This window comes from Manis javanica, chromosome 4 (genome assembly GCF_040802235.1).
Source record: "Manis javanica isolate MJ-LG chromosome 4, MJ_LKY, whole genome shotgun sequence".
Taxonomy (NCBI): domain Eukaryota; kingdom Metazoa; phylum Chordata; class Mammalia; order Pholidota; family Manidae; genus Manis; species Manis javanica.
This window is the reverse complement of record NC_133159.1, coordinates 110,165,267-110,186,259: the sequence shown is the minus strand read 5'-3', so window position 1 is coordinate 110,186,259 and position 20,993 is coordinate 110,165,267. Positions and strand designations below refer to the sequence as shown.

Here is a 20,993-nt window from a genome sequence, read left to right as displayed (position 1 = left end):
GTTAAATGAAAAAGAAAAAATTTAAAATAGGTCAATAGATTAAAATACACATATCTACCTACAGAAGCAAAGCAATCTAAAACAAACCTCTTACAGGAACTATATATCCTGACTATATACCTAGAATCTCTAATCTCTACTTTGACAGATTTTTGTACAGTTTCCATATTGATATCCTTCTTTGGTATGATGTGTCTTCCATTAGCCTTGGTGACACATATTAAGGATGAACTCAGCCTATACCTCTGTCTTCTGGGACCCCCACAGCATACACACACTCCCCTAATTAAATGGGGCTGGGTCTTGAACAGTGTCACCTACTCTAATGACAAACAGGTTCATGAGTAAGTGGGGGAAGTAAATAAACCAATGGTCTGCAGAGGGAGAGGTCAAGCTGGGCTGAGCTGGGCTGCACCCAGAGTGATTCAGATTCCTCCACAGAATGGGTGGCTCCTGGGATTGTCTAGTAGAACAATTAAAACTCTTATAAATAGGATGGGTTTTCAGGTCTCCAGTATCCTCTCTGGCTTCTGATTTTCTGCTCATTCTTCCTTAAGCAGGTAAGACAGGCATGGGGGAGCAATGGCAGTATCTATGAGGCTCTTGATGGCAGCTATGATGTGCTGGGGCTGGGGAGGTCTAAGACTACTCCCTGTGAGTGAAAGCCGTGGGTGCCCTCCTGCTTTCCTTTCTTGGCTCTATCACAGAATATGATGATAGCTGGGGTAACCTACTTCTAAGCCTGTAAAAAGTAGATGCTTTTGTTTTAGTGTGTCCTAGGTGTCCCAAAACTGAGGACCAGAACTATTGGTGGATAGTTTAGTCTCTAGTAGATCCACAGTAGATCACTTACCTTTGTGCAAGTTAGTCAAGATGCAAGAATTTAGAGTTCATTAGGGCCAAGGCCCTAGACTATAAGGCCACAATAATATTCAACTCTGATTGCAATGAATTGCCACAAGGGACTCAGCTTGTCCTATGCAATTCACTATTTACCACTTACCCTTTTAGGCATCATTGCACACTTTTGGAAATTCAATGTGTTTTGCAGTTGAGGCTTCTTGGAGGTTTATAAACCCAGTAACTGGAATTAACACACCACAAGGAGAAATACCATTGAGGTATAAATCCCAAAAGACTCCAGCCTCCCAACATGGCCAGTGTGAACCTACCTGATTGTATATACTTCCTATTATTGATGCAGTTAATTTGGCTTGCTATTTTTACCTTTAACAGTTTTTGAATTCATTGATTCTACTTTATAAGCATATCCCAAAATGACCATCCAGGCCAGAAACACTTGCTAGAATTTAGCCTCCCAAAAAGCTTTCACTGACCCACAGCAAAAGACCTCTAGCCTTCTTCCCCACTTGAGCAAGGCCCATAGGAAGAGTGAGTCCTGTTACATGGGGTCGCTTTGCCCCATTCAGTATGTTCATCACTGGTGGAAAATTATGCTTTATTATCCTGTCTGCCGGCCCTGACTCTGTGGGCTTCCTGATCTCCCTTCCTATTTGGTCTAATATGAGAGCTTGAATCAAGCAAATTCCACCTCAATAAGAGGACGAGGCTTATAGGACACCTGCCATGTATTTGGAAATCTCTGCTTTTTCTAGCAGGTGACCCATAGTTCATACCCCATCCCACTGTAGCACATATTTGGAGCCTGACTAAGGTCAAAGGGAGTGAGGATTATGGCTAAGAAGAGGTTCTGTCATTTCTTAACCTTCTTAAGAAATGGCCCCTGACTAAGAAGGACCATTTCCCTCTGGAAATACTATCTCCTGGTCTTCATTCTAAACATAGACAAAATCTTGTTTCTTCTTTTAGATTCACCTATCTTGACCAAAATGGCTCAACTCCTGAACAGCATATTCACTGTGATTGAGGTGTTCAAGAAATATGCTAAACAGGATGGGGACTGTACCTCACTATGTAAGAAAGAGTTGAAGCAACTGCTTTTGGCTGAGTTTGGAGACATCCTCCGGGTAAGATACACAGACTCTGGGCCCCATGGAATCAAATGTGACTCCAACACTTGCATCCAGGGTTTGATGTTTTTTGTTTGGTTTGGTCATGCTCCATCCTGTAACTAAAAGAATTTTGGGCAGCTCCTTAGTAGTTCTCTCCCAGCACACATACATGTGTGCACAGGCATGCTCAGACATAGACATAGACACAAACACACAACACATACCTCCTTGTATCTGAACATGAAGAGAAAGGAGAAATTATTTCAAACTGTAAATCATTCTCAGAAGAAAGTCTAGATTTATATTTTAGTGTGTACACACATCTTCCCATTCATTCATTCATTCATTCAATAAAGAACACACATCTTCTCATTCATTCATTCATTCATTCAATAAGGAGTTGTTGAGCACCTACTCCATACCAGCACCATCCTAGGCACTGGGAATACGAACATGAATTAAACAAGTTTTCTCCTCCCTCCTGGATCTCACAATATAGTTGGAAAGAAGTAGGTAAACAAATAATTGCAATATAACATGTGATGGGATGCAACAGCTTCCTCAAATGTCCCAAATTAATTATTAATGGAGCAGAGTACATCTGCTCCCTATGGTCATGCTCCCATTGGTCTAGCAAGAGATGAGGTTCTGAGAACCAGCTGATCAAAGACTAGAACCAAGCCTAAGCCACTTCATACTAATGGTTTTCAGCAGAACAAATGGACTGGGGCATAGACATTAGCACACATCTTAGTAGCCAGAGCAGAACTTCTGATTTTGCTCTTTGTTTTATCTTCTCACAGAGACCAAATGATCCAGACACAGTGGAAATCATTTTCAGCCTCTTGGATCGAGACAGAAATGGACGTGCTGATTTTCATGAATATCTCTTGTTGGTGTTCCAATTGGCCCAAGCCTGCTATCATAAGGTGGATAATGAGACATGTGGAGACAGAACCTCCCAGCAAGAAAGGGAACAAGAGGAAATACGAGACCATAGGTTTCCAGGAAATACAGGCAGACAACACAGGCAGAGGCAGGACTCCCCCTGTAGTCAGTCTGAGAGGCAAAACCAGGATGTCCACCAGGATCAGTCTGAGAGACAAGATAGGGACTCCAGTTCTGGTCAAAGACTAAGTCATAAATGTAGCAGTGGCCAGCCTAAAAGACAAGGACATACCTTTGCCTTAAATCACTGTGAGAAACAAGTTCAGGATTCTCATTATAGCCAGTCTGCAAGGTTTGGACAACAAGTAAGTGGTAGCCAGTTAGGAAGACTTGGAGAAAACTCTTGCTCTACCCAGATAAAACAACAGAAATCAGGCTCTTATTTTGGACAGTCTGGGAGGCTGGGCCTGGAATCGAGTCAGAGAGATAGGCAAGAATTGGATTTCCAATATGGCCAGACAGAGAGACAAGGCCAGAGTTCCTACTATAGTCTGACAGACAGACGAGGTCAGAGTAATCATTTTGGTCAGACAGACAGACGAGGCCAATGTTCCCACTATGACCAGACAGACAGACAGGGCCAGAGTTCCCACTATGATCAGACAGACAGACAGGGCCAGAGTTCCCACTCTGGTGAGACAGACAGACAAGGCCAGAATTCCCACTCTGGTGAGACAGACAGACGAGGTCAGAGTTCCCACTATGATCAGACAGACAGACAGGGTCAGAGTTCCCACTATGGTCAGACAGACAGACAAGGCCAGAGTTCCCACTCTGGTGAGACAGACAGACAAGGCCAGAGTTCCCACTCTGGTGAGACAGACAGACAAGGCCAGAGTTCCCACTCTGGTGACACAGACAGACAGGGCCATAGTTCCCACTATGATCAGACAGACAGACGAGGCCAGAGTTCCCACTATGATCAGACAGACAGACAAGGCCAGAGTTCCCACTCTGGTGAGACAGACAGACAAGGCCAGAGTTCCCACTCTGGTGAGACAGACAGACAGGGCCAGAGTTCCCACTATGATCAGACAGACAGACGAGGCCAGAATTCCCACTCTGGTAAGACAGACAGACGAAGCCAATGTTCCCACTATGGTCAGACAGACAGACAAGGCCAATGTTCCCACTATGGTCAGACAGACAGACGAGGCCAAAGTTCCCACTCTGGTGAGACAGACAGACGAGGTCAGAGTTCCCACTATGATCAGACAGACAGACAGGGTCAGAGTTCTCACTATGGTCAGACAGACAGACAGGGCCAGAGTTCCCACCATGATCAGACAGACAGACGAGGCCAATGTTCCCACTCTGGTGAGACAGACAGACAAGGCCAGAGTTCCCACTTCGGTCAGACAGACAGACAGGGTCAGAGTTCCCACTATGGTCAGACAGACAGACAAGGCCAGAGTAATCATTTTGGTCAGACAGACAGACAAGGCCTGAACTCTCAGAATGGTCAGTCAGAGACTGGGGAAACTAGGCAAAGTAGGTACTTCCAAGGCAGTGAGGAAACATGCAGAGACTCATATATTCAGCAAGCAAGAAGTTCAAGGAGACCAAGTCAAGAGACTCAAGGACAGGAATGGAACCGAAATCAGAGACAGAGACTCCACTCTGGGGAAGGGCAGCAGAGTAGCACCCAGGTGTGGGAGTCTGATGAAGATGACCAATCTCAGCAACATAAACTTGTGGCACAGATCCAGCACGAAAGGTCTGTATGTCACAAAGGGAGTGACTGGCAGCTGAGCAGTAGTGTGCAGGGTAACAGACAGGCCCAAATGGGGCAGAACTGTGATGAGGGCTGCAGCCACCATGCAGAGGAAGAACAGGGCCAACACCAAAACAGGGGCACTCACAGCCACGAGGGTCAGGAAGCTTCATGTGAGACATGGGGCAATGAAACCCATGAGGAGGAGCAGAGACGTCAGCAAAGGGGCAGACAAGCCCATGCAGAAGATCAAAGCTCTCAGCGACAACGGAATAAGTCAACCCATGAGGAGAAAGAAAGGTATCCAGAGCACCAGGACCAACGATCCCACTGGGCCCAGCAAGGCTGTGTTAACAGAGAAAAATCCCACCTAAATGAACATGGCCAGAGCCGGGGCTCCCAGGGGAGACACAGTGCGCTGGCCTTCAACCCAGCCCAGATTGACAGGAGGCCCCAAAGAAGAGAACAAGGCAAAAGTCACCCTGCCAGTGCAGCCATTGCTCTCACTCCCCTCTATGACTATGTACGAGAGCAGAGAACCAACCATCGGCACTAGGCCATGCACACACGAGTGCAGAGGAAATACAAAGCTGAACAAGAAATCTGTGTGTCAAGTTTATCCTTATTTCTGTTCAAGAGAGGAAAACGCATGGCTTCCTTCTCTCCTCAACTCTTATCTATGTGCAGGGATGCTTTTGAGGACTCGTATTCACTTTTTAGGCCATTTCAGTTCTTTGAGCAGCAGTTCTAGGGTGTTCTGTTTAGATGAAATTTGAGTAGTAAATTGGGTGAAATAATCAGATCCCAATTTTTATTAATTTGGGGATTTAAATCATTTCCTGGTTTGTCTTCCATGTAGATGAGACATGGTTGGATCATTGAAAGTAGAACTTTTGCCCCAAAGTTCAGAAACAGGAAAGGAATTATGAAGATATACATTACAGCTTGAAGAGAAGCGACCCTGGGCTTTGGTAAGCTTTGGCACCTGTGAATGAAACATAAGGAATTCCAAGCCTCATAGTCCACACTCAAATAAAACATAGTGAGAGGCTACTAGGAGAGCCAGAGACTGTAGAGGGCATCTCTGATGTCCACAACAGCTTCTGCCCCAGGCTCCTGCCCCTCATGAGCTCCTTTCACTAGAGCTGATCAGACAGCTAATTCCAGCTCAATACCTTTCTGGTTTCTGATCACATAAAATATGGAGAAAGTATGACATCTATTTTCAGATTATAATGAGCCACAGCTATTGATCTATAGCTCCTGGAGCCTGAAAACCCCTCAAAGAAAATGTATGGAATTGTATTAAAATACCCAATAAATGATTGGTGAGCAAGGACGTTGATGACTCTCTTCATTTTTCGCTATGGGCTGTGTTATCTTCCCTTGTGGGCCATTTTCCAAGAAGAAGACCTCATTTCTTGAGTTCTAAGATCTTTTTGTTCTTTTGAGTTCCTGAACACTGAAAAAAATCAGAATCAATGTGAAACAAACAACAAGAAATCAAAAAGAACTTATCTAAATATCATTTTTATCTCCTTCCCCACAGAGGAGTCAAATTTGATCCTCCCACCACATTCACTTCCACATTCAAATGTTTACTAAGTCTTCTAAACTCTATGTCCTCCATACCTCTTAAATCTCTCCCCAATTCTCCAGTTCCACTGCCTTTAATCTCCCTTCTCTTCAGTGGCTCCAGGTGATGTTAGAATAAATTCCACACTTCTTAGCATGGCACATAGGCCTTCATTATCTGACATAGATGATCTACCTAGCCTAATCTGGTGAAAGGCCTCTCCCAGGAGTATCCAGTGCTCCAGCCATGCCAAGTACTTGGCATTTTCTTGGTTACCATGCTCTTTCATTAATTGAAATCTTTGAACATACCACCCACAGCCTGGCAAAAACTTAGGCATCCTCTTTGGGGAATTGTCTCTTCATATCCTCTGCCCATTTCTTAATGGGGTTATTTGCTTTTTGGGTGTTGAGGCATGTGAGTTCTTTATATATTTTGGATGTTAATCCCTTGTTGGATATATCATTTACAAATATATTCTCCCATATTGTAGGAGGACTTTTTGTTTTGCTGATGGTGTCCTTTGCCATACAGAAACTTTTTAGTTTGATGTAGTACCATGTGTTCATTTTTGCTTTTGTTTCCCTTGCTCCAGGAGATGCATTCAGGAAGAAGTTGCTCATGCTTATATTCAGGAGATTTTTGCCTATGTTGCCTTCTAAGAGTTTTATGGTTTCATGACTTACATTAAGGTCTTTGATCCATTTCGAGTTTACTTTTGTGTATGGGATTAAACAGTAATCCATTTTCATTCTGTTGCATGTAGCTGTCCAGTTTTGCCAACACCAGTTGTTGAAGAGGCTGTCATTTCACCATTGTATATCCATGGCTTTTATATCATATACTAATTGCCCATATATGGTTGGGTTTATATCAGGGCTCTCTAGTCTGTTCCATTGGTCTATGGTTCTGTTCTTGTGCTGGAACCAAATTGTCTTGATTCTTGTGGCTTTGTATTAAAGCTTGAAGTTAGGGAGCATAATACCTCCAGCTTTATTCTTCCTTCTCAGGATTGCTTTGGCTATTCAGGGTCTCTGTGGTTCCATACAAACTTTAGAATGATTTGCTCTAGTTCACTGAAGAATGCTGTTGGTATTTTGATAGGAATTGCATTGAATCTGTAGATTGCTTTAGGCAGGATGGCCATTTTGACAATATTAATTCTTCCTATCCATGAGCACAGGATGTGTTTCCATTTATTGCTATCTTCTTTAATTTCTCTCATGAATGTCTTGTAGTTTTCAGAGTATAGTTTCAGAGTATATGCAATAGATTTCTGTGTATCCTGCAACTTTGCTGAATTCAGATATTAGATCTAGTAGTTTTGGAGTGGATTCTTTAGGGTTTTTTATGTACAATATCATGTCATCAGCAAATAGTGACCGTTTAACTTCTTTCTTGACAATCTGGGTGCCTTTTATTTCTTTGTGTTGTCTGATTCCCATGGCGAGGACTTCCAGTACTATGTTGAATAGAAGTGGGCATCCTTGTCTTGTTCCCGATCTTAGAAGAAAAGCTTTCAGATTCTCACTGTTAAGTATAATGTTGGCTTTGGGTTTGTCATATATAGCCTTTATTATGTTGAAGTACTTACCCTCTACACCCATTTTGTTGAGAGTTTTTATCATGAATGGATGTTGAATTTTGTCAAATGCTTTTTTTGGCATCTATGGAGATGATCATGTGGTTTTTGTCCTTTTTGTTCATGTGGCAGATGATGTTGATGGATTTTCGAATGTTGTGCCATCCTTGCATCCCTGGAATAAATCCTACGGAGAAAAGGATCATATACCACGACCAAGTGGGATTCATCCCAGGGATGCAAGGATGGTACAACATTCGAAAATCCATCAACATTGTCCACCACATAAACAAAAAGAAAGACAAAAACCACATGATCATCTCCATAGATGCTGAAAAAGCATTCAACAAAATTCAACATCCATTCATGATAAAAACTCTCAGCAAAATGGGTATAGAGGGCAAGTACCTCAACATAATAAAGGTCATATATGATAAACCCACAGCCAACATCATACTTAACAGCGAGAAGCTGAAAGCTTTTCTTCTGAGATCGGGAACAAGACAGGGATGCCCACTCTCCCCATTGTTATTTAACATAGTACTGGAGGTTCTAGGCATGGCAATTAGGCAAAACAAAGAAATACAAGGAATCCAGATTGTAAAGAAGTAGGTAAACTGTCACTATTTGCAGATGATGTGATATTGTACATAAAAAAGCCTAAAAAATCCACTCTAAAACTACTAAAACTAATATCTGAATTCAGCAAAGTTGCAGGATACAAAATTAATATGCAGAAATCTGTTGCATTCCTATACACTAACAATGAACCAACAGAAAGAGAAATCAGGAAAACAACTCCATTCACAATTGCATCAAAAGAATAAAATACCTAGGAATAAACCTAACCAAGGAAGTGGAAGAACTATACCCTGAAAACTACAAGTCACTCTTAAGAGAAATTAAAGGGGACAGTAATAAATGGAAACTCATCCCATGCTCTTGGCTAGGAAGAATTAATATCGTCAAAATGGCCATCCTGCCCAAAGTAATATACAGATTTGATGCAATTCCTATCAAATTACCAACAACATTCTTCAACAAACTGGAACAAATAGTTCAAAATTCATATGGAAGCACCAAAGACCCCAAATAGCCAAAGCAATCCTGAGAAACAAGAATAAAGTGGCAGGGATCTCACTCCCCAACTTTAAGCTCTACTACAAAGCCATAGTAATCAAGACAATTTGGTACTGGCACAAGAACAGAGCCACAGACCAGTGGAACAGATTAGAGACTCCAGACATTAACCCAGACATATATAACCAATTAATATTCGATTAAGGAGCCATGGACATACAATGGGGAAATGACAGTCTCTTCAATAGATGGTGCTGGCAGAACTGGACAGCTACATGTAAGAGAATGAAACTGGATCACTGTCTAACCCCATACACAAAAGTAAATTCAAAATGAATCAAAGACTTGAATTTAAGTCATGAAACCATGAAACTCTTAGAAAAAAACATAGGCAAAAATCTCTTGGATGTGAACATTAGCGACTTCTTCATGAACATATCTCCCTGGGCAAGGAAAACAAAAGCAAAAATGAACAAGTGGGACTATATCAAGCTTAAAAGCTTCTGCACAGCAAAGCACACCATCAATAGAACAAAAAGGTACCCTACAGTATGGGAGAATATTTTCATAAATGACAGATCTGATAAAGGCTTGACATCCAAAATATATAAAAAGCTCATGCTCCTCAACAAACAAAAAGCAAATAATCCAATTAAAAAAAGGGCAGAAGAGAAGGAGGGAGCCAAGATGGCGGCGTGAGTAGAGCAGTGGAAATCTCCTCCCAAAAACACATAGAGCTATGAAAATATAACAAAGAAAAATCTTCCTAAAATAGAGACCACAGGACACGGGACAACATCCAGACCACATCCACACCTGCAAGAACCCAGTGCCTTGTGAAGGGGGTAAGATACAAGCCCCAGCCCGGCGGGACCCGAGCGCCCCTCCCCCCGGCTCCCGGCGGGTGGAGAGAAACTGGAGCAGTTTTTTTTTTTTGGAGAGCGCTTTTTGGAAGCCTTAGAGGGACGGGCCCCCGTTGCTGGGGAGGCAGGGTGGCGGGACCGGTGAGGAGGTGCCTGGGAACGGCGCCGGAGGACAAAGAATATCCCGCGTTTCTCCCTGCGAGACCTGGGGGCGGGTGCCTGAGACCAGTGCCTGAGGACGGAGGAGGTCGCGCGTTTTTCCCCTTTTTTTTTTTTTTCTCTTTTTGGCAAGCGCTTTTTGGAAGCCTTGAAGGGACGGGGACCCCAGTGCTAGGGAGGCACGGTGGCGGGACTGGTGATCGGGTGGCTGGGACCGGCGCCTGAGGACAAAGAATATCCCCCGTTTTTCCCTGCGGGACCGGTGGGCGGGTGCCTGAGACCGGCACTTGAGGACAGAGGAAATCGCGCGTTTTTCCCCTTTTTTTTTTCTCTTTTCTGCGAGTGCTTTTTGGAAGCCTAAAAGGGACAGGGACCCCGGTGCTAGGGAGGCAGGGCGGCGGGACTGGTGAGCGGGTGCCTGGGACCGGCACCTGAGGACAAAGAATATCCCGCATTTTTCCCTGTGGGACCAGTGGGTGGGTGCCTGAGACCAGCACCTGAGGACGGAAGAAATCGCGCGTTTTTCCCCTTTTTTTCTCTCTCTTTTTGCCAAGTGCTTTTTGGAAGCCTTGAAGGGACAGGGACCCCGGTGCTAGGGAGGCAGGGCGGCAGGACTGGTGAGCGGGTGCGTGGGACCAGTGCCTGAGGACCAAGAATATTGAGCGTTCCTTCCCTGCGGGACCGGTGGGTGGGTGCTTTTTGGAAGCCTTGAAAGGACAGGGACCCTGGTGCTAGGGAGACAGGGCAGCAGGACCAGTGCGCGGGTGCCTGGGACCGGCACCTGAGGAAAAAAAAAAAAAAAAATCGCGTGTTTTTTCTTTTTTTTTTTCCTTTCTGTTCCCTCTCTCATTGTTGCTGTTGTTGTTTTGGTTTGGAGAGTGCTTTTTGGAAATCTTAAAGGGGCAGGACAGGTCACTTAGACCAGAAGCAGGGAATCTGGGGATCTCTGGGCACTCTAACCCCCTGGGCAGCAGGGAGCACAGAGGCCCCTTACGGAGATAAATAGTCTCCTGGCTGCTCCCCCTCTAACGGGGCTCCACCATTTTGGAGGAACAGCCCCAGCCAGGCCAAGCCCACAGCAACAGTGGAGATAAACCCCAAAGCAACTGGGCAGGAAGCAGAAGCCCTGTCTGCGCACAGCTGCCCAGCACAAGCCACTAGAGGTCGCTATTCTCCCAGGAAAAGGCTACAAACCAACAAGAAGGGAAGCTCTTCCAGCGGTCACTTGTACCAGCTCTGCAGACTATCTCTATCACCATGAAAAGGCAAAACTACAGGCAGACAAAGATCACAGAGACAACACCTGAGAAGGAGACAGACCTAACTAGTCCTCCTGAAAAAGAATTCAAAATAAAAATCATGAACATGCTGACAGAGATGCAGAAAAAAATGCAAGAGCAATGGGATGAGATGCAGAGAAAAATGCAAGAGCAGTGGGATGAGATGCAGAGAAAAATGCAAGAGCAGTGGGATGAAGTCCGGAAGGAGATCACAGATGTCAGGAAAGAGATCACAGAAGTGAAACAATCCCTGGAAGGATTTATAAGCAGAATGGATAAGATGCAAGAGGCCATTGAAGGAATAGAAGCCAGAGAAGAGGAACGTATAGAAGCTGACATAGAGAGAGATAAAAGGATCTCCAGGAATGAAACAACACTAAGAGAAATATGTGACCAATACAAAAGGAAAAACATTCGTATTATAGGGATACCAGAAGAGGAAGAAAGAGGAAAAGGGATAGAAAGTGTCTTTGAAGAAATAATTGCTGAAAACTTCCCCAAACTGGGGGAGGAAATAATCGAACAGACCATGGAATTATACAGAACCCCCAACAGAAAGGATCCAAGGAGGACAACACCAAGACACATAATAATTAAAATGGCAAGGATCAAGGACAAGGAAAGAGTTTTAAAGGCAGCTAGAGAGAAAAAGGTCACCTATAAAGGAAAACCAATCAGGCTAACATCAGACTTCTCAACAGAAACCCTACAGGCCAGAAGAGAATGGCATGACATACTTAATGCAATGAAACAGAAGGGCCTTGAACCAAGGATACTGTATCCAGCACGACTATCATTTAAATATGATGGTGGGATCAAACAATTCCCAGATAAGCAAAAGCTGAGGGAATTTGCTTCCCACAAACCACCTCTACAGGGCATCCTACAGGGACTGCTCTAGATGGGAGCACCCCTAAAAAGAGCACAGAACAAAACACACAACATATGAAGAAGGGAGGAGGAGGAATAAGAAGGGAGAGAAGAAACGACTCTCCAGACAGTGTATACAACAGCTCAATAAGCGAGCTAAGTTAGGCAGTAAGATACTAAAGAAGCTAACCTTGAACCTTTGGTAACCACGAATCTAAAGCCTGCAATGGCAATAAGTACATATCTTTCAATAGTCACCCTAAATGTAAATGGACTTAATGCACCAATCAAAAGACATAGAGTAATAGAATGGATAAAAAAGCAAGACCCATCTATATGCTGCTTACAAGAAACTCACCTTAAACCCAAAGATAAGCATAGACTAAAAGTCAAGGGATGGAAAAACATATTTCAGGCAAACAACAGTGAGAAGAAAGCAGGGGTTGCAGTACTAATATCAGACAAAATAGACTTCAAAACAAAGAAAGTAACAAGAGATAAAGAAGGCCACTACATAATGATAAAGGGCTTAGTCCAACAAGAGGATATAACCATTCTAAATATATATGCACCCAATACAGGAGCACCAGCATATGTGAAGCAAATACTAACAGAACTAAAGAGGGAAATAGACTGCAATGCATTCATTGTAGGAGACTTCAACACACCACTCACCCCAAAGGATAGATCCACCGGGCAGAAAATAAGTAAAGACACACAGGCACTGAACAACACACTAGAACAGATGGACCTAATAGACATCTATAGAACTTTACATCCAAAAGCAACAGGATATACATTCTTCTCAAGTGCACATGGAACATTCTCCAGAATAGACCACATACTAGCTCACAAAAAGAGCCTCAGTAAATTCCACAATATTGAAATTCTACCAACCAATTTTTCAGACCACAAAGGTATGAAAGTAGAAATAAATTCTACAAAGAAAACAAAAAGGCTCACAAACACATGGAGGCTTAACAACATGCTACTAAATAATCAATGGATCAATGAACAAATCAAAATAGAGATCAAGGAATATATAGAAACAAATGACAACAACAACACTAAGCCCCAACTTCTGTGGGATGCAGCGAAAGCAGTCTTAAGAGGAAAGTATATAGCAATCCAGGCACACTTGAAGAAGGAAGAACAATCCCAAATGAATAGTCTAACATCACAATTATTAAAACTGGAAAAAGAAGAACAAATGAGGCCTAAAGTCAGCAGAAGGAGGGACATAATAAAGATCAGAGAAGAAATAAACAAAATTGAGAAGAATAAAACAATAGCAAAAATCAACGAAACCAAGAGCTGGTTCTTTGAGAAAATAAACAAAATAGATAAGCCTCTAGCCCAACTTATTAAGAGAAAAAGAGAGTCAACACAAATCAACATAATCAGAAATGAGAATGGAAAAATCACGACAGACTCCACAGAAATACAAAGAATTATTAAAGACTACTATGAAAACCTATATGCCAACAAGCTGGAAAACCTAGAAGAAATGGACAACTTCCTAGAAAAATACAACCTCCCAAGACTGACCAAGGAAGAAACACAAAAGTTAAACAAACCAATTACAAGCAAAGAAATTGAAACAGTAATCAAAAAACTACCCAAGAACAAAACCCCGGGGCCGGACGGATTTACCTCGAAATTTTATCAGACACACAGAGAAGACATAATACCCATTCTCCTTAAAGTGTTCCACAAAATAGAAGAAGAGGGAATACTCCCAAACTCATTCTATGAAGCCAACATCACCCTAATACCAAAACCAGGCAAAGACCCCACCAAAAAAGAAAATTACAGACCAATATCCCTGATGAACGTAGATGCAAAAATACTCAATAAAATATTAGCAAACAGAATTCAACAGTATATCAAAAGGATCATACACCATGACCAAGTGGGGTTCATCCCAGGGATGCAAGGATGGTACAACATTCGAAAATCCATCAACATCATCCACCACATCAACAAAAAGAAAGACAAAAACCACATGATCATCTCCATAGATGCTGAAAAAGCATTTGACAAAATTCAACATCCATTCATGATAAAAACTCTCAGCAAAATGGGAATAGAGGGCAAGTACCTCAACATAATAAAGGCCATATATGATAAACCCACAGCCAGCATTATACTGAACAGCGAGAAGCTGAAAGCATTTCCACTGAGATCGGGAACCAGACAGGGATGCCCACTCTCCCCACTGTTATTTAACATAGTACTGGAGGTCCTAGCCACGGCAATCAGACAAAACAAAGAAATACAAGGAATCCAGATTGGTAAAGAAGAAGTTAAACTGTCACTATTTGCAGATGATATGATACTGTACATAAAAAAAGGGCAGAAGAGCTGAGCAGACAGTTCTCCAAAGAAGAAATTCAGATGGCCAACAGACACATGAAAAGATGCTCCACATTGCTAGTTATCAGAAAAATGCAAATTAAAACCACAATGAGATATCACCTCACACCAGTAAGGATGGCCACCATCCAAAAGACAAACAACAACAAATGTTGGCGAGATTGCGGAGAAAAGGGAACCCTCCTACACTGCTGGTGGGAATGTAAATTAGTTCAACCATTGTGGAAAGCAATATGGAGGTTCCTCAAAATGCTCAAAATAGACTTACCATTTGACCCAGGAATTCCACTTCTAGGAATTTACCCTAAGGATGCAGCACTCCAGTTTGAAAAAAGACAGATGCACCCCTATGTTTATCTCTGCACTATTTACAATAGCCAAGAAATGGAAGCAAACTAAGTGTCCATCAATAGATGAATGGATAAAGAAGATGTACATATACACAATGGAATATTATTCAGCCATAAGAAGAAAACAAATCCTACCATTTGCAACAACATGGATGGAGCTAGAGGGTATTATGCTCAGTGAAATAAACCAAGCAGAGAAAAACAAATACCAAATGATTTCACTCATCTGTAGAGTATAAGAACAAAAGAAAAACTGAAGGAACAAAACAGCAGCAGAATCACAGAACCCAAGAATGGATTAACAGTTACCAAAGAGAAAGAGACTGGGGAGAATTGGAGGGTAGGGAGGGATAAGGGTGGGGAAGAAGAAAGGGGGTATTATGATTGTATAATGTGGCGGGTAGGGGAAAGAGGAGGGCTTTGCAACACAGAGAAGAGAAGTAGTGATTCTACAACATCTTACTATGCTGATGGACAGTGACTGTAATGGGTTTTGTGGGGGGGGACTTGGGGTATGGAGAGTCTAGTAAACATAGTGTTATTCAAAAAAATAAAAATAATTATTTTTTAAAAAAAGAATAGGGTTATGTAGGGGAGTGTGTTGATCCAGATCTCTGCATTCTTTATCCACGCAGGTTCATTTACACTCCAGAAGTCTGTCTCTCATCCTGGTTACAAAGTTACTTAATTAATTAAGGGGCTGGAAGAAGAAGAACAACACATAGATTAAGTTAAAGTATAAACTAGGTCTTTTTCACAGGCTAAGTAGATTTTACAACAGCATGACCCTTGTCCCATTTCCCTGCTCTCTCACTAGAAGGCAGAAATTGCATCTTATTCACAATTATATGTTCATCACCAAGCACAGTGACGGACAATTATATGGAAAGAGACTGGAAATTAGAGTAAACACTGTATTTAATACTTAGTTCCACCACTTACTCATGTTAAGATCTTAGAAAAATCTTTGTCTCTTTAAATATGCTTCCTCATTATAAAATGTGGTTAAAATTTTAATAGTTGCTTAAAAATAACATATTCAATGTGATTAATAATCTGATCTCTTTGTTTTGCTTGTTTAGCTGGTATTATCTTTTTATCTTTTGCATTTTAAATAGAAGCTTAATAAATGCTTATCATATTATTGAAAATTCCAGCTTAGGTGCCAGATCCTCCAAGAAGCTTTCCTTGATCCACCTTTCCCAAGACAATAGTAACCACTCCTTGGTCTTCAAGTAGTGTCTTTGGAAACCTTCCATGGCCACATCAGAGTCTGGCCTGCATTTCTGTAGGTATCAGTGACAATCTCACTCCGTCACTATATTAGAACTTCCTTTAGAAAAAGGTCCACAGCTTATTCTTCACATGATTGTTACCACCCTGAATACCTCACAATAAGTATTTGGTGGGTGCTTGTTGAATTAAATTAATGCAACTGGACTCTTCCATTACATTACAACTCTTTCCTTCTGTGACTGGTGCCACCACTCTGTCCATTGTCTTGTTCTGTCATTAATGCACTTTTGTCTGCCTGCTTCCCCCCACAACCCAGGAACCAACCTTTCTCTCAGACTTCCTATGCTCCTACATAAAAGTTCCACTTAAATAGAACTCCTGAGGGGTTGCTAATTTCCCTTCAGCAACAACACTTTCCATGATTTCTGGTATTTCAGACTGTGGCCATTCTATTTTTTTATTCTCCAACAATTCCTATCCTTTAACTTTTTGAAAAGCCAGTTCCAGAATTAACTCTCCTAATCCCCCCACAGTGTTCTATTGATTTTTTTATACTCAGTTTTCCCTGTGTGCATTCTAGTTCTGTTTTCTTTTTTGCTTTGATGTGTATTTTTAATTTAAGTATAGTTGATACACAATATTGATTTCTAGATAACATAGTGATTCCACAGTTATTTACTTTATTAAATGCTCACCCCAACTAGTGTAGTTACTATCTGTCAACACAGATTCTACACAACCATTGACTATATTCTCTATGCTATAATTTCATGTAATTTCATCCCCATGATGAGTTTACATTATGATTAAGAGTTTGTGTCTCTTTAGCCCCTTAACCTATTTCTCCGACCCACTGAAACCACTCCATCATGGTAACCAACAGTCACTTCTCAGTGTCTATGAGTCTATTGCTATTTTATTCATTTTGTTTTGTCTTTAGATTCTACAAATAAGTGAAATAATATGATATTTGTCTTTCTCCACCTGGATTATTTCACTTACCATAATACCCTCTAGGTTCATCCATGATGTCATAAATGGCAGGACTTATTTTTTATGGCTCAATAATATTCCAGTGTGTGTATGTACCACCTCCTCTTTATCTGTTCATCTAGGATGGACACTCTGGTTGCTTCCATATCTTGACTATTATAAATAATGTGGCAATCAATGTAACAGTGCATGCATATATCTTTTTGAATCAGAGATTTTGTTTTCTTAAGGTAAATTTTTAGAAGTAGAGTTACTGAGTTGTATGGTATTGCTATTTCAGTTTTTTGAGGACACTCCATGCTGCTTTCCACTGTGGTTGAACCAGTTTACAGTTCCATCAAGAATGCAGGAAGGTTCCCTTTTCTCCACATCCTCACCAACACTTGTTACTTCTTGTCTTTTGGATAGTGGCCATTCTGACTGGTGTGAGGCAATAACTTATTGTGGTTTAGAGTTGCACTTCCCTGATGATTAGTGATGTGGAGCATCTTTTTATGTGCCCATTGACCATCTGTATGTCTTCTTTGGACAAAGGTCTACTCAAGTCCTCTGCCCATTTTTTAATCAGGTTATTCCATTTTTGGTAATAAGTTGTATGAATTCTTTATATATTCTTATTGTCAACCCCTTGTCAGATATATCATTTATGAATATATTTTCCCATACTATAGGTTAGCTTTTTGTTTTGTTTATGGTGTCCTTTGCTGTACAAAACTTTATAGTTTAATATATCTCACTTGTTTATTTTTGCTTTTGTTTCCCTTAACCAGGGAGATGCATTAAAAAAAAAAAGTACTCATACTGATTTTCAAGAGATTTTTGCCTTTGTTTTCTTTTAAGACTTTTATAGTTCCATGTCTTCTATTTAGGACTTTAATCCATTTTTAATTTACTTTTCTGTACAGTGTTATGGAGTAATCTAGTTTCATTCTCTTGCATGTAGCTGTCCAGTTTTGCCAAGACCAGTTATTAAAGAGACTGTCTCTTCCCCATTGTTTATTCTTGACTCTTTTGTCATCTATTACTTGACCATTTAAGTATGGATTTATTTCAGGGCTCTGTATTTTGTTCCATTGATCTGTGGATCTGTTCTTGTCCCAGTTCCATACTGTTTTGATTACTGTAACTTTGTAGTAGAGCATAAAGTCAGGGAGCATGATACCTCAGCATCAATCTTTCTCAAGAGTACCTTGGCTATTTGGGGTTTTTGTGGTTCCATATAAATTTTAGGATTATTTGCTCTAGTTCATTAAAAAATGCCATTGGTATTTTGTTAAGGATTGCACTGAATCTGTAAATTATTTTGGGCAAGATGACCATTTTGACAATATTAATTTTTCCTGTCCATGATCATGGGATAAGTTTCCATTTATTTGTGTCTTCTTTAATTTCTCTCATGGGTGTCTGATAGTTTTCAGAGTATAGATCTTTCACCTCCTTGGTTAGGTTTATTCCTAGGTATTTTATTCTTTAATGCAATTGTAAGTGGAATTGCTTTCCTGATTTCACTTTCTGCTAGTTGGTTGTTAGCATATAAGAATGCAACAAACTTCTGTATATTGATTTTGTATCTGGCAAATTTGCTGAATTCAGTTATTAGTTCTAACGATTTTTTGGTGGAGTCTTTAGGGTTTCCTATGTAAAACAACATGTCTTCTGCAAATAGTGACAGTTATTGGAAGGAAGACAAAATTGGTCTTCCTTACCAATTTTGGATACCTTTCATCTCTTTTTCTTGTCTGATTGCCGTGGCTAGGACTTCCAGTACTATGTTGAATAAAAGTGGTGAGAGTGGGCATCCTTGCCTTGTTCCTGATCTTAAGAGGAAAAGCTTTCATGCTTTTTACCATTGAGCATGATGTTTACTGTGGGTTTGTCATATATGCCCTTTATTATATTGATGTATGTGCCCTCTATATCCATTTTGTTGAGAATATTTTTCACGAATGGATGTTGAATTTTGTCAAATGATTTTTCAGCATCTATTGATATAAGCATACGGTTTTTATCCTTTCTTTTGTTAGTATGGTATGCCACATTGATTGATTTATGAATATTGTACCATCCTTGCATCCCTGGAAACAATTCCACTTGGTCATGATGGATGATCCTTTTGATGTATGTTTGAATTATTTTGCTAATACTTTGTTGAGGACTTTTGCAACTATGTTCATCAGGGAAATTGGTCTGTAATTTTCTTTTTCTGCAATATCTTTGTCTGGTTTGGGATTAGAGTGATACTAGCTTTATAAAATTAATTTGAAAGTATTCCCTCCTCTTCTATTTTTTTTGAATATTTTAAGAAGGATTAAAGTATTAGCTCTTTAAGTGCTTCATAGAATCCAGCTGTGAAGCCATCTGGTCCTGGAATTTTGTTTGTTGGACGTTTTTTTTTATCAGTTTTGCTACTAGTAATTGGTCTATTCAGATTTTCTGTTTCTTCTTAGGTCAGTCTTGGAAGTTTGTATGTTTCTAGGAATTTGTCCATTTTATCTAGGTCATCCAATTATTGGCATATAATTTTTCATAGAATTCTATTATAAATCTTTGTATTTCTGTGGTGTCAGTTGTAACTTATGTTTCATTTCTTATTTTGTTTATTTGTATCATCTCTTTTTTTCATGATAAGTTTGTCAGAGGCTTGTGTGTTTATCTTCTCAAAGAATGAGCTCTTGGTTTCCTTGATTTTTTTTCTATTGTTTTCTTATTCTCTATTTTATTTATTTCTGCTCTGATCTTTATTATATGCCTCCTTCTACTCAGTTTGAGTTTCATTTGTTCTTTTTCTAGTTTCTTCAGTTGTGAGTTTAGACTATTTTGGGTTGTTCTTGTTTCTTGTTGTAGGCCTGTACTGCTATGTACTTCCCTCTTAGAACTGTTTTTGTGGCATCTCACATATTTTGAACCATTGTGTTTCTACTTTCACTTGTCTCCATGTATTGTTTGATTGCCTCTTTGATTAGTTCATTGATCCACTGATTATTTAGAAGCATGCTGTTTAGTCTCCATGTGTTTGTGGTTTTTTTGGTTCTCTTCATATAACTGATTTTCCATTTCATACTGTTGTGATCTGAAATGATGCTTGAAAGAATATCAGTCTTTTCTAATTTATTGAGGCTCTTTTGTGTACTAATAAATGATCTATTCTTGAAAACATTCCATGTGCACTTGAGAAAAATGTGTATCCTGTCACTTTTGTGTGGAATATTGTATATATATCTGTTAAGTCCATCTGGCATTGTGTGTTGTTCAATGCCTATGTTTATTTTCTGTCTGGATGATCTATCCATTGAAGTAAGTGGACTGTTAAAAATCCCCTAATAAGACTGTGTTGTTGTCTATTTATCCCTTTAGGTCTGTTAGTATTTATTTTATAAATTCAGGTCTTCCTATGTTGGGTACATAGATACTCACAATTGTTATAATCTCTTGTTGGACTGATTCCTTTATCATTATGTAATGTCCAGTGTCTCGTTTCTCTTTGTTCTGAAGTCTACTTTGTCTGATATAAGTACTACTACTCCTGATTTTTTCTGTCTTTTATTTGAATGAAATATCTTTCTCCATCCTTTCACCTTCAGGCTATATTTGTTTTTAAGTCTAAGGTGAGTCTCTTATAAGCAGTCATATCATGTTTCTTTATCCATTCTGCCACTCCATGTATTTTGATTGGTACATTTAGACCATTTACATTTAGATAATTATTGATAGGCAAGTATTATTGCCTTATTGTCTTCTGGTTGGTTCTCAGTTCCCCTCTAGTCCTATCTTTTTCTCTTATTCCTTTGTTATTTGATGGTTTTCTTTAGTGTTATGTTTGGATGCCTTTTCTAAAATTTTAAAAATTCCTTTTTAATAGTATTTTTGTGTATCTATTTAGGCTTTAGGTTTATGGTTACCATAAGGTTCACAGACAGTTTCCTAAATATATAACCATCTATATTAAGTTGATGGTTGCTTGATTTCAAACACCTTGTAAAATACTGCCTTTTT

At 40.3% G+C, this 20,993-nt stretch overlaps 1 protein-coding gene across 1 annotated transcript; it reads left to right on the top strand.

The window, feature by feature from the left end:
• The first annotated feature begins 483 nt into the window (after positions 1-483).
• RPTN (repetin) lies at positions 484-5,974 on the top strand. The gene is made up of 3 exons (XM_037002519.2): positions 484-560; positions 1,831-1,988; positions 2,777-5,974. Exons 2-3 carry the CDS (start codon positions 1,851-1,853, stop codon positions 5,189-5,191), a joined length of 2,553 nt encoding a protein of 850 aa, XP_036858414.2. The 5' UTR covers positions 484-560; positions 1,831-1,850; the 3' UTR covers positions 5,192-5,974.
• Positions 5,975-20,993: the final 15,019 nt, after the last annotated feature.

Excerpts from the sequence above, each read along its gene's own strand:
- RPTN (XM_037002519.2), top strand. The coding sequence starts at position 1,851 with ATGGCTCAACTCCTGAACAGCATATTCACTGTGATTGAGGTGTTCAAG. Across the intron at positions 1,989-2,776 it reads AGTTTGGAGACATCCTCCGG|AGACCAAATGATCCAGACAC; the intron begins GTAAGATACACA and ends ATCTTCTCACAG.